The 14,501-nt window shown below is 46.6% G+C and overlaps 1 protein-coding gene across 9 annotated transcripts in view; it reads right to left on the bottom strand.

Moving 5' to 3' along the window:
• SRGAP2 (SLIT-ROBO Rho GTPase activating protein 2) overlaps positions 1-14,501 on the bottom strand; it is a 284,242-nt gene that overhangs the window by 40,501 nt on the left and 229,240 nt on the right. For all 9 annotated transcript variants that reach the window (XM_045049283.1, XM_006942921.5, XM_003999427.6 and 6 more), the window contains exons 11-13: positions 6,460-6,544; positions 3,673-3,700; positions 1,967-1,991 (exon numbers count right to left, since the gene is read on the bottom strand). In XM_045049283.1, the coding sequence (XP_044905218.1) occupies positions 1,967-1,991; positions 3,673-3,700; positions 6,460-6,544 (138 nt within the window). The remainder of the gene's footprint in view (positions 1-1,966; positions 1,992-3,672; positions 3,701-6,459; positions 6,545-14,501) is intronic.

Genomic DNA, 14,501 nt, shown 5'->3' with positions numbered 1-14,501 from the left:
CAAAGAAGAGTCAGAATCGATGGGAAAGAGAAATGCTGGGCTTGAGGGTAGCAGACAAAGCTTAGAAGTGGCAGTTGAGGCAGAAAAGGCTGGGATGGTTTGAACCTAGGCTTTGCTAGGGTCAAAAATGACTGGAACCCATTAGGGATCCTCAAAAACAAAAGCTACCAGATTCCTCCTCTTGTTTGGCTGACTTGCCATAAACAACCAATTATTTATTTCCTTACACAAGGCTACTCATCTTCCCAATTACTATTTCCCTGCCTGCCCATCGTAGGAAAAACTCTTCACTGATCCACCATTAGATCAGAGCTGCTGGAGAGAAACTGGGGCAGCAGAAGGAAAACAAGGTCTTTATTTGATTGGGGTTTTTGGGTGCATCCCGGGCTCTTACGCAAATCTAGGAGCAGGCAACGCGCTTTGCCTGCAACTGCTTAGACGCAGCAGGATGCAAACCAGATGGGCGCTGTTCCCCTCTGACGGTGAGCTCGACCAGGGCCGCCTACTGCCTTCCAAACTGCAGTCTCTGGCACTCCGGTGGCCAGAGTGGAGCCTGGGAGGCTCTTGCACCTATGCTCCGTCTAGATGCAGGAGGCCCGGTTTCAGCCCAGGAACTGAAAGGAACAAATGTTCAGTTCAACCCTGTTCTTAGTGTTGAAGGGGAAAAAAAGCTGGCTCCCTCTTAAGATACCCACCTATTAATTTTTACATGCAATAGATCATCCCTGGGAGGCACTCCATGCTTCTCTGGGTTTAAATGAAATTATGGGAGAAAGGGCAGAAGAAGGAAATAGAGGAACCAGAGGAAGGCAGATGCGATGAAATTTTTATAAATTAAAACATGTATAATTATATGTGATGGTGGTCTCATTATAATGAGATCCAAAGCAGAGAAGGGGAAAAAGAAATAGTGACGGCAAAGCTAAGACAAGCGAGAGCCATGTCAGCCGAGTGTCCCTGGACTGCCCGGTTAGCTGAAGCAGCCGGACGGGCTGAAGACCGTGTCGGGGCCGCTGCCACAACAGAAGCCATGTGCCCTCTACATTCGATTATCTCCCTGTGGCTACAGCCGCTGTGAATTACCCAAAATGATTTTTTAAAGCCTGGATCAGTTTTCCCCTGAGTAGACAAAAAGACATTCGGAGCTCTCTCCACCTCCTCCCTGTTAACTGCCTGCCACATAGCTGGTATGAGCTTAGGGGACACAAAATCATTTTAGCAACTCGCCATAAAATATAATTAGGAAGCCAAATTTGCTACTGCAAAAACTACTTCAATTAATTTTTTTTTTTTTTTTTACACACACAAACACAGTGCTGTTTAGATTATCCACTGATGTGCATTACCCAGTCCCTGCCTTCCAAAGAGCCTGCCCTGATATGGGTAATGAGAGCTGTCTGCCCAGCGTCAGATTTGAATACAACACTGAAAATCATGCAAACCAGCATGGGGTTCCAATTTCCCGATCGTCTTCAGATCAGACTCATCTTTGCATTTTTAGCATGTCTAAGAAATACATCTAGGATGACCACACCACCAGAAAAAAACAAACAAAAATCCGCACACTTAAAGCCAGAGTGTCCACTCGAGGTGATTAGCTGCCGCGAGCTGCTCCCATGTGGAACTTATGTACAAGGCGCGAGGCCTCTTCCGCGGTTTCCTAGAGCAGTGACACCGCGGGCAGTTCTGGCACGATCTGCCACAGTCCAACCACATCTCTAGCAAGGAGGAGGGTGCACGACTAGAGAGGGGAGGAACAAGTCAGAAAGGCCACGGCCGCTGCAGTTAAACAAGCAAAGTCGATGAAGTTTGCCATAATGGTAAACGTACTGTGACTGAATGGTACATTCCAAACGCAGGCAGAAGTCAGGAAAGTGTCTGCCCTGCCCACAGTAGGCTTCCATAAATGTCTATGGAACATAACCATCTTCTCATCCGACCAGCCTGGCTCTTGCTGGGCCCTTACCTGCTTCCTCACGGTTGAGCTACGCCTGTGGTTGACCCCGCCAAATCAGACAGGACCGAACGAGCAACGGGGAGAAAAAAAGGAAAATGGGATTAGTGAAGCAAGTCACATTGTTCAGCTCAGTCGCAGTCCCAGAACCCTGGAGATCTCTGCACTTACTCTCGTCCACCATTCAAAACTGGAATAGGAGGGACGAAAATATACTTGGGTTAGACAATAAGATTATCTCTTTGTCTGCAAGGAGACACTAGTAAACACCAAAGGAAGTCACAGTTTTTGTTCTGTTGGAAATCCTTAAGGAGCAATTTTCCTGGAGTTTAAAGGACAGAGCAGCCAGACTGGAAGGAACCTTGGCGATCCTTCAGGGGGATGCCTTTCAAACTCTTATCCCAGGGAATCGGACTCAGACACAATCCCCCAAGCATGGAGAAGAGCGCTGCCCTGCCTTTAGTGAAGGTAAGTAAGGCCCAGAGCCTGGCTGCTGGGCTCCCTCTCCCCCTTCCACCAGGCCGCTCTAGAGGAACCTCTTTGGAATCATAGAGCTCCTTGGGTTTAGTGGAACATTCTTTCTTGTCTTACAGATGAGGGAACTGGACTTCGAAGGGGAGAAGAGAGCAGCCCAAGGTCACACAGCCTAAGGGAATTCAACTCAGCTTTTTTTTTTTTTTTTTTTTCTCACTCCCATACAGTTTTCCACAGATACGGGACTTCAGGTGAACTTACATGAAGACTCTATCACCAAGAAGATATATCCTATGAAATTCCATGATCCTGGTTCCCTCCAGTCAACAAGACTGGTGTACTAATGAGATCTTTACTGTAATCCACAATGACAAAACGATGAAAGCCAAATGAAGCTATTTCTAAATAATGAGCCTGTAATTGTAAATGGCCTCATGATTATTGTGTGTGTGTTGGCAGATACAAGTGGTTGATATAATGGGCTAACCCAGGGTCTCTAAGGAGTCCAGCCCATTAAAGCTCTTTCCCTGGTTAAATCAGCACATTTTTAGGCATCTGAGAACAGCTGGCTGGCTGAACGCCTTGCTCTCCGCCAGCTCACGAGTTTTCTCATAGCAGCTACATGACTGGGAGGGAAAATATTTGGCTGGGGTCGGGGAGGGAGGGGAAGGTGGGGACAGACTGGGAGGGTTGCATACTTGTACAACAGGCAAGGATTTCTACCAATGCTGCTTGGCAAGCCAGGGCGATGTAGTATTTCATTATCCAGCAACAGTCACTAATTAGGGGCTGTCATCTTTTCCATGCATACGATCTCAGATCAAATGCTATCTTCTGATCTTCCTTCTCTGGGTCAGAGACTTCCCCCAGACCACATGCTGAAGTCTAGCAGCTAAGGTTAGGTTACCAGGACCCTCCAGAGTCGAACACTTCTTTTCCTCGCAAAAGCAGTGGCTTTGGGGAGTCTCGGGAAGTACTTCAGCGAATGAGAACTCCTTTATTCCGTTCCTCTCAGCTCTCTCCCCGAGTCACCACAGACCCCGTTTCCACTTGAGGCCAGATGGGGTCAGCAAGGCGAAGGAAAGGAAGCAATCCCCGCCCTAGTCCCCTCCTTTGCAGAGTCATCCGAAGCCTTTGCACTTGAACTCCCCGGCTCTTTCCCCTCTTTCCCGGGCTGGGCAGGGATGCTCTACCCCACGGGCCTCTCTTTATCCTTTCCCAGGGTTGCCCCGGGCCACACCTACCTGGCCAGACTGCAGTCTGTCCGCTGACCTGTTGGAAAGACAAAGGCAAAAAGCTCATGTTGAAGCAGAAAGGGCCAGAGTGGAAGACCTGCTGCCAGCAGTCACCTGAAATGCTCTGCCCGTCTTCCCTGAGAGCTGCCAGCATCACTGAGCATCATGACTGGCCTTCTGGGCAAAAAAAGAAGAGAAACGCCCAGAGCCTCTTCCTGGGCAAGTGCTGTTTCTAATGCTTGTTCCCGGTGCTGCTGGTATGTCCCTAAAGCCTAGGGGTGCCAACCCTGCTTCCCAAAGGGAAAACAGGGGTGGCTGTAGGGGAACAATAGCAAGGCGGATCATATTTTAAAGAACAGATTACTAGAAGAAGCCTTCCCAGAGGTGAAATCTAGCTTCTCTTCTGAGTGTGTGGGTGTGTGTGGGAGGAGGAAGGGAGGGGCTTGCTTGCTCCTGAGTAAGGAGCACGCGCATGCGCGCGCGCGCGCACACACACACACACACACACACACACACACAGTGAGGGCAGCAAGGGAAGAAGGAAGGAAGAATTGTTTGGGGGGAAGAGGGAGAAGATAAAGACGTTCTAGTTTTAGATTCGTTTGAAATTCTCTTAGGTTGGGCTGGGGTGGCAAGGGGAAATGAGATTTAATTGCTGTCAAACTGTGGTTCTCAATCCAAGAGCAGGCCCTAATTTCAAGTGTAATGGGTCACAGCCAGCTTTAAAAAATGAATATCTTAAAGTTCATGAGAAGAATTCTTCTATTTTTAAAAAATACATGTGCCTAGGCACATGGGCCATGATGTAATCTATTTGCCTTCTTTGGACCCACAGTTAACCAAGCATGGTCTGTATTAGACGTACGCTCGCTAAACCAGGGATGCCCCAAGCAGGTGCTGAGCTGGGGGAGATCATCATCCATGCTCCTGGAAAAACAGCTCCAAGGACTGGGGGAGGGCAAGGCTTTCTCTTGCCTTTAAAGGTTGCTAATTGTTGATTACACTTCGCTCATCCTGAGCAACATCCTCCCCCACCCCCAACAGCCTCTCATTACTAAAGGCTCAGCTTTCATCTGCAAAAATATTATTCTGAGCCATTATTTTCAACATCTGTCCCATTTCCATTCTGGAATATTCATACACATCAATTATCCCTCTGTGGCAAGAACAAGGAGCTCTTGCATTATGGTGACAAATACATTCAGAAGGCAGGGACATGAAGACTTGCACACAGGAAGGTCTGCAGCTACTGTTTCCTTATTGCTAGAACTTGTCATCTTTAGATGGAGGCAATTTGCAGCGCTAACGAATGGTCACCAACCTTTGCCCCTCCACAGTAGCAAATCTGGCGTGTGTGTGTGTGTGTGTGTGTGTGTGTGTGTGTGTGTGTGCAAACCCATTCACACACACTCTCTCTTTCTCACACACACACATTCCCAAGGTCCTGCTCCCTATCTCATTTATGGGCTAGCTTGGATTATTTTAGCAAAAAACAAATCGTGGTTCTAACTCGCTTCAAATAGTTCTGGGCTTTCTTTCCTCTGATTCTCTACGAAGCAATCTGATAACCCCAAAGTAATGATTTTCTATAAGTGAAGCCGAGATCTCAGTGCCCAAACCTGTTTTAGCCTGAGTCCCTTGGGTGGCAGGGAGGAAAGAGAACAGAAGTTACCTAACAGGCATTCTTTACATAAAAGAAAATGCCTTTACAATCACAAGATCAAAGATATCAGAGATAAAAAGAATTCATCACCTGGGGGAACCGTCCAGTGCAGGAGGAGGACAAGGCCAGAATGATGGGTGGGAGGCTCTGGTATGAAAAGTGTAGCTCTGATTCCTGAGGCTGATGAGCCAATGAGCGCCATATGCTTTTCTACACTCTGCAATTTGTCTGAAGAGCGCTCAAGAATTTGTTTTAAAATGTTAGACCCTTGTGCAATTTCGCCTTTCGCTGGTGTTACCACATACTGCCTGTAGCTTCCTGGTCCCATTTTAAGTGACGAGATGTGCAGGGCGGGGAGGAGGGGCCGGGTATTCAGAGGCATCCCCAACCTGGGAATCTCATGAATCACAGGATGCTGAGAGCTAGGCAGGACCCGGGCAGGGTGCCCAAAACCCCAGGGAAGCTTCTCTTTCAACCTTCGCCTTCTGTTTGACAGCTGAGGAGAGAAAGTCCAGAGTGCCAGTCCAGTTCTCTGCTTTGCTACTTTCCAGGGTCTGGTTAAAATCATCCTTGATTCGTGGACGAGACAGGCCATTCAGTACCATGGCCTCTGCGTGGCTGAGGCAGAGGGCTGCCCCTTCGCACCAGGACCCTCCAAAGCAGAAGGAAACCGATATCCTAACCGGACGCTACAGAAAGCGGCAGACTGTGGGTGTCTCCTGCCTTTGAGCAGCCTCTCCTCTCCTCGGAGCAGATGCGTTCTCGTCCCACTGTCCCTGCCTTCCTGCCGCAGCCTCAGTCCTGCTACAGAGGAGCTGAGAGTTTTAACAAAGCGTCTGGAGAGCAAGTAACCCATCAGCCCTTTCCCCCAGCCGTGGCAGAGAAGGCGGACAGGGTGGAGAGCAGGCACGCTCCATTTAAACAAATAGATGATGCACATTAGTGCTTCATTAAGCACTGGCCTTCTCCCATTACTCAAGCAGTCACTGGGGCTGTGTGCTTCACATCAAACAGGCTAGGAAAAGAAATGCATTCGTATAACCAGATCAGGCCCACAGGGCTTAGTGGAGGAGGCTCAGGACTGGGCCTTCCCCCGCCCATTGCCAAACCTCCAGCAGAATTCCCATACTCACTTTCTCCCAGGGTTTTCTGGAGAAGGTCGTGCTTGGCTTGGAGCTTGGTGATGAGGTTCCTGCCCTCCAGGTACTCCTTCATTTTCTATAAGGGAGGAGGAGAAAAGCAATCAGACTCCTGAAGAGAACAACAACAACAACAACAACAACAACCACCCAGATGCTCAGCTGTACAATTCCCTTTTTATAGGAGGGCATTTGGTTTCTGACCCAGTTTCTACTAGGTTCCTTTTTTATCTCTTTAAGGCCCTGAGCATCTGGACAGCTGCTGATTTCCACGGCGGACGAGTATCCCGGTTTGTGTTCTCCCGGGGGCCAGCCCCACATTGGCTAGTGTAAGAAACTGGCTCTTAGAGCCCCTCAGCCATCTCAGTCCCATTGAAGAAGAACAGGGGGTTGGGGGTGGGGTGGATAGACTCACTGAGCCCAGATCCTCTTGGTGTGAGGACACACACCTGCCACTTGTCACCTGCACGGACGTCCAGCCCCACCCTGGCCCCTCCCAGGGTGCATTCCAACACATCAGGAGCAATGCCAAGGGCAGGCTCAGCCCCTGCCTGAGCTGCAAGCCAGCAAGCAGAGCATCTTTGTCTCCGCCGTCCCTTAATCAGCTTCCTCCTCTATTCTGCAGGGAGTCTTTGTGGAGAGCTTGAGGTTTCTGAGCTTTCGGGGAGAGGGGCTATACCACCCCCCACCCGTATATACACATACCGGCACTTCCAAACACAACAGGAGGTTCTGGAAATGCGCTTCCATCTGCTCTAACCGTCAAAATGCAATTGCTGTGCTGGAGTTTCTGATCTGACCTCTCTCCACCCTCCTCTGCTCGGGGAGCGACTCTATTTCCCTGGACAATTCATCAGAGCTTCCAAACAACCCTATGAGCTATGATTATCACCGTCCCCATTTTACGGATGAGGGCACCAAGATTCGGAGAGATTAAACAGGTTGCTCAAAGTCAAACTGGGAGTGAGGGGTGGAGCCAGTATCCAGACACACACGGTGTGACGATTCGGCGCGTGTGCTCAACCATCACGGTGGCGCACGATCCGGGCATTAGGGCGCGCAGCGGAAGGGGAAGCCCAACAAAACTTTGCGGTATTAATTCTTTATACGTGTGGAGCAATTCAAGGGTTTTCGGAGCCCGTTAGCACACACTCTCTCCCTTGCCGTGCACAGGAACTCTGCAGAGCACACTGGGGAGGACATCGTTGTTCCCTTGTTACCGATAAGCTGATCGCGGGAGGCGGGCGTTGAACTGCAGGTCACGGCCAGCCAGGAAGTGGTAGTGCCAGGCCTTCGGAGTCTTAACGCGGCATCTTTCTACTCTACCCTGCAGCCGCGTACGGGGCCCACCGTTGGCCTCGGTTGTCTCCTGCTGCCATGGCTCATCTGCAGGGTCAGGGGTCATCTGCCCCTGTCTACACTCAGAGGAGAGATGGCAGTGTTTCCCTGAGTATGATCCCTGAGCGACTCACTGGTGACACATGACACAGCGGAGGGGGTAACAGATAACACATTTTAAATCATAATACTTCTGTCCTTTCAAAGTATTAAACGAAAAGTATAATTCTACATCAAGCCTCTCATTTTAGGGCTATTACCACTTAGGATGAAAGCAGAAAAAAAAAAAGTGAAAAAAATGTGAGTTACTTTTACTCTGTACCTCTCTGTACAGTGTAAACTTTTCACCAAGAGTGTCGATTTCTTCTCTCTCTCTTTCTCATGTAGAAACAAAGAATAAAACCCTGCTTTCTCTGGGAGGCACATCCTCACCGGGGATGCTCACCGGGATGCTCCTGCGTGTGCCTTTGCGAATCTCACACAGCCCTGGTCCAGAGGGCTTCTCACTCAGGGGTCTTTCTCCCCAGACTGCCCGTTCCCTAGGGTCAACGTCATTATTCTTTGCAATCCCTGATGCTTACTACCGCACCCAGTAGATAATAGACACCAATAAATGCTTGAAGAAGGAGTAAAGAAATGAAGAGCCTCACTCTCCTCTGCTAGAACCTTCCTCAGAGGTCACAATCCAAGCCCCCAAGTGTGCCCCTCCTCTCTAAATGAAGTATAAAACAAACAAAAACAAACCCTATGCCAAATCATTTCTGTTGCTTCACCCATGACCTGTTTCCTCAGCCCCTTTGTGCCTTCGCACGAGAACATGTGCACGAGAATAGGCTCCCTTGTCACCTTCCCCTTTCCATCTGTTCCAGCTGTCAGCTCACCTGCTGTCAGTCTTCCCCGGGTGATAGCCTAATCCCCAAGCAGCACCTAACTGTGAGGCTGGGAACAGGACTGCAGGGCCCAGAGGTGAAGAACCTTCAGGAAACAGCCAATGCTAACATCTGAACCCTCAAAGGCCCCTCTTTGGAAGGTTATCCCAGGAGACTCTCAAGGTTTCCTAATGAGGAAACATTCCCCAAGAATTGTAACCCTTAAAACAAGCCCAGACTGCTCAGAAAACAGCCAAAATTCTCAAGGAGATGGATGCACTTTCCTCTCACTCTTATTTCTACTTGTGATTTTGGAAATCATTTTCTCACTCATGTCACAGTCTGAGAGTTAACTCTGGCTGTCACTTGGTGAACCATTAAAACAAATAACAATCTGATAAAGCCATGTGATGGATTACCACTTCAGGTTCCATGAAATCCTGCAGGATCAAAAACTATGTTGAGGTTGACCTGCATCCCTAATGGTGGAAATGACGGTTGGAAGTTTTCCATCTGGCTAAGCCGGGGATGGGAGGGTAAAGTCATCCCAGAGTTCACGGACACGTTATTTGTCACCTCCCTGTCCCCCACGTTAGTTAGCACTCGTCTGTATGGAACAGAAGCTGGGAGAAATAATCTGTACTTGCTGGCAGAAGACTTCAGTTGCTGACCGGACACACAGAGAAAGGAGCCAAGGCAGCTGAAGGCAAGGAAGGTATAAGTGCCTTTTTTTTTTTTAAGTTTATTTATTTATATAGAGAGACACAGAGGCAGCGTGAATGGCGGAGGGGCAGAGAGAGAGGGAGAAGAGAGAGAATCCCAAGCAGGCTCTGAACCATCAGCACAGAGCCCAACGTGGGGCTCGAACTCATGAAACCGTGAGATCACGACCTGAGCTGAAACCGAGAGTCTGATGCTTAACCGACTGAACCACCCAGGTGCCCCAGGCATAAGTGGCTTTTTGATGACTTCTGGAGACCAGAAGGCCACGAAAAGAACTGTTATGCGTGATCTCAAAATCCCTTCTTTGGACAATAAGGGTCACTTTCCTTATTTAAAGTATGTTCCAACACAGGTAATTCATTTCTTTCACTCCTTCCCCTGCACCTTGCTCCCCTCCCCAAATATCCAAAAGTAAAGTCACTAACCTTCGATTTTCATTGATAGAGGAGAAAAGAAAGGGCAGGGTTTTCTTCTAGATCACTAAAATGAAACCAAGTTCCCAATACACAGTTCGACCAGAGCCATTACCCTCCCTCCAAATTTTACATTCAGTATCATAAAAGTAAGAATTTCTTCAAAAAGTAGGAAGGGAGACAAACAGTCTTTTGGGTGGTTTGGTTTTATTTGCCACTGTGAGCCTTCAATTCAGTTTTTATGGTCTCATTAATTTATTTCTTAATAATTCCTAACTGGTTATTACCGGTCAGCGATGAGTTTTATTTACTGAAAGTATTAATGTAACAGTTTTTCTTCCTGAGCCCTTCCTCCCTGACAGACATTTTTGTCGTAGTAAAATGAAAGAGTCTAGCTGGGATATTGTTGTCCTACTGCTTACCTTGGGCAAGTCACTTAACCCCCAGTGTCTTAGTTTCCCCATCTGAAAAATGGGGATAATAATTTATTTTTTCCCAAGGTTGTTTGAAGATGAAATAGGAAAACAAGCATGCCCGTGATTATTAGCATATGGTCCAGCCAACCAGCCAGCAGTCAACCGTATTCCTTGTACCTGACTCACCTGCTCATATAACCTAAAAACAGTCCTCCCTCAACTTCTTTGCTTTGTGCTAATCCATAAGGCAACGGGTTTCTGGCCTTAAAAAAAAAAAAAAAAAAAAAAAAAAAAAAGGAAAGGAAAGGAAAAAGAAAGAAAGAGGCACTAGAATGCTTTTCAAATTTAACTTAAAATACCTCTTCCCCTTAATATGATGGCAGTATAGAACTCACAGACCTTGTTATGCCTTGGATTTAATCTGTGTGAAGTGTCCACCTGCTGCAAAGGAGTGGTGTGGGTGGGAAGAATGAACTGTGTCTACCCAGCCCCATGCAGAGAGACACAAATGTCATTGTGGGGTGGCTGCCTCCCCACCATCCAGGCACACTGACATTTCTCTCCTCTTGTCAATTTTTAAAGCAGGAAACGGCTGTCAGACAGAATATGTAACACAGCAAACCTGTAATCGGGAGCACATCTCCCACTTTAATTGACAGGGCAGGGGCTAAGTAGGTACCGACTTAGCACGCATTTCCTGAGTGCCTGCAGAAGAATATCAAGATCAAAAAGGATCTTCGGGGCACCTGGGTGGCTCGGTTGAGTAAGCGTCTGACTCCTGATATTGGTTCAGATCCTGATCACAGTCGTGAGATCGAGACCCATGTCAGGCTCTGTGCTGACAGCGTGAAGCCTGCTTGGGATTCTCTCCTCCTCTCTGCCCCTTCCCTGCTCTCATGTGCTCTCTCTCAAAAGTAAATAAATAAACATTAAAAAAAAAAAGATCAAAAAAGATCTTGGACCACATCAAATCTAGGGGTCTAGATGGCCAAGGTGCATCTCCTCTCCTACTACCTTACCAACTCTGTCCCCAAGAATTCAGGCAGTCTATCTTTGTTCATTTTATCAGCTGTGAGCTTTAACTCCTTCTTTACTCCATCCCCTACACCAAAACCCCATACTCCAACCCCCATACAAGGAAATACTTAGGAGAAATGCCAGCCTTATAGGCTTTGACAGTCCTTAGCTAAACAGAGAGCATCATGACCCATGAGAATTGGCAGGGAATTGGTTAGATAAATGATGGTACATCCATTCATATAATGGAATTCTGTGTAGCAATTAAAAAAGGAGGCAGGGGTGCCTGGGTGGTTCAGTCAGTTAAGGGGCTGACTCTTCGTTTTGGCTCAGGTCATAAGATCATGTTTGTGAGTTTGAGTCCCGCAAAGGGCTCTGTGCTGACAGCGGGGAGCCTGCTTGGGATTCTCTGTCTCCCCCTCTCTCTGTACCTCCCCACTTGTGCTTTCTCTCTCTCTCTCTCTCTCTCTCTCTCTCTCTCAAAAATAAATAAGCACTAAAAAATAAATACATAAAAAATTAAAAAGGAGGCAGATGTCTTTGGACTAATATGAAAAGAATATCCAAAAAAACAAAAATGAAGTGAAAAAAGGAAAGTGAAGAACAGTATGAGTGGTATACTTCCTTTTTAAAAAATGTTTACTTACTTATTTTGAGATGAGGGGGAGGGGCAAAAAGAGGGAGAGAGAGAATCCCAAGCAGGCTCCTCCCTGTCAGCACAGACCCAGACGTGGGACTCAATCCCACGAACCATGAGATCATGAGATCATGACCTGAGCTGATATCAAGAGTTGGACACTTAACCAACTGAGCCACGGCACCCCAAGTGATATAGTACCTCTTTTTGTATTCTCCTTATTTGATTTCATGGTATTTCTTTTTTTAAAAAAATATTTTTAATGTTTATTTATCTTTAAGAGAGAGAGTGAGCAGGGGAGGGGTAGGAAGAAGGGACAGAGGATCCGAAGCAGGCTTTGTGCTGACAGCAGACAGCCCGATGTGGGGCTCAAACCCAAGAACCATTAGATCATGACCTGAGCTGAAGTCGGAGGCTTAACCAACTGAGCCACCCAGGCACCCTGATTTCATGATATTTCTAATGTAATTTTATTGTATTAAAGGATATGTCAGTTGTTGCCTATGCATAGGCTACCTCTGGAAGGACACAGAAGAAACTGATTTCAATCACTGGCAGAGGAGAGAGGAAGTGAGGGTCAGAGATGGGTAGAAGCTTGACTTTTTCTGTATGTTCTTTTGAATTCTTTGCATTTTAAATTAAAAAAAAAATTTTTTAACAACCCCTGTAAAAAAAAGGAATGGGATAAAAAGTTGACATTGCTGGATTGTGTGTTATGAAAGATGAGTGACACAAACCCAAGCAGATCAGGAAACATGTCTTCACTCAGAGCAAAAGAGGGGATAAAGCTGCTGGGATGTTTCTGAGCCTTTCCTTCACCTCAGCTCTTCAGCAGAGAGTAGAGAAGAAAGCCAGCGGCCTGAGGCCAGGTGACCAGAGTTCTAGTTTTAGCCCTTGCTGAGTCCCTTGGAACAGCTACCCAATTTCTCTGCATTTGGGTTCTTTCTTTTAATCTTTCAGCTGAGAAGGTTTTCGTTAGATGTTTTCTAAAAATCACTTCAAGCTTTTCTACTCCGTGCTTATTTTCTTGGGACTCCTGCAAACAGCTGACCTTTATAGGACGTGCTACAAACTTCCAATTGATGTCATCTGGGCAGATCAATCTGATGACAGCTGAGAATGGCCCCATAGCAGCCCCCCGACTTTCCAAAAGAAGGGAGCTTCTAGAATGCGTTCCTCTGATGTTTTCCAAGGGTCCAGAGAAAACCAGGGGCAACGTTTGTGAAGGCAAGAGACTAGGAAACGCCTGTCCGCGGGCCTTGTACGGTTTGGCAAGCGCAGGCAGCCACGCTGATACGCACCCCCTTTATTAAATGTCCATTTCACCACCCCCCAAAAAGCCTTGTTATCATGAAATGAATTACTTGATGCATTCCAAGCCCCAGTCACGAAAATGCTGAACTCTCTTGTAAATCCATTATTACCCAAGCCTAGACAAAAAGTGTTTCTGTTAGCCAAGGAAATTGCACACAATTTTGGTAAGTAGCGCTCTGGCCACAAAAGACGGGAAGTGGGCTAGGGGACATCAAGGGCATTCAGACAGAGATGAATGGGTGGGCAAGGTTTGAGAGGCCACCTGTTTGACTATGGTTGTCCCTGCTCTTACTGAAGGTCAGCTTTGAATACACATGTCATAGCTTCATTGAAAGCCAAAAACTAATTCTGATGGGCTCAAATACAAATTTTTATGTCCCAAATTCCTTATTTAATAAAAAAAAAAAAAAAAATGGAAATCTTCTGCAATGTAATGAAATTTGGTCATTAAGGAGTGTTATATCTAAGCAGTCCAGATAGACCAGCTAAACAATCCTATTATTAAAAGCCTCCAGAGTGTTCAACAACCTCCCGAGATAAGAAAGCTTGGGGTGGCAACACAGCCGTCATGATAGACAAGAAGTTCTCATCCTGTCCAGCCCAGGCTTCGTATGCCTTTATGCTTTGCACAGACTGCTCTCTCTCTCTCCTCAAGGAAGGCCATTCTCCTCTTGACTCCCTGCCGGGTTCACTCATCCCCCGAGATCAAGCACAAAAGTCACTTTGTGTGCAAGGTTTCCCCAACTCCATCCATCCTGGTTGCCATTCATGTATTTGTGCAGGTATGCGTTGCTAATTTCTTACTTTATTTTTTTGATTGCAGAAATCAATCTATCGTAACTGTTTGGAAACATATGAAACAAAAACGAAAGTTCTTCCTTCAGACGGCCAAACCTATCATCCCCCTCCTCACCTCCTACCCTCGGCCTTCCTGATGTTAGTTAGCACGGTGTCTGGCACATTGAAGACCCTTGATAAATCATCAAAGAGTAATCCAATAATGACTAATGAAGAAGTTAATAATGCTTGTGGGGATAATAAATACTCAGCATTTATGGAGCATTAGCTAAATATTTTACAAAAATGAATGAATGAGCCAAAGCATTGTTCCATTATGTCCCTATGTAGATTTTAGTATTTTACTCATAAATATATTTAAAGAATGTTATGATGAAATGAATTAGAAAAATATTAATCACTTGCTAAATGAAAGCAGACTGTAAAACAATATGCACAGCAGTATCCCCTTTTTTGTAATAAATTATAAATATATACTCACATATATGTTTCTTGTCCAGAGAAAAAAACA

The sequence above is a fragment of the Felis catus genome, chromosome F1 (genome assembly GCF_018350175.1).
Source record: "Felis catus isolate Fca126 chromosome F1, F.catus_Fca126_mat1.0, whole genome shotgun sequence".
In the NCBI taxonomy this organism is placed as follows: domain Eukaryota; kingdom Metazoa; phylum Chordata; class Mammalia; order Carnivora; family Felidae; genus Felis; species Felis catus.
The sequence above is the reverse complement of the archived record's forward strand: the minus strand, read 5'-3'. Positions and strand labels throughout refer to the sequence as shown.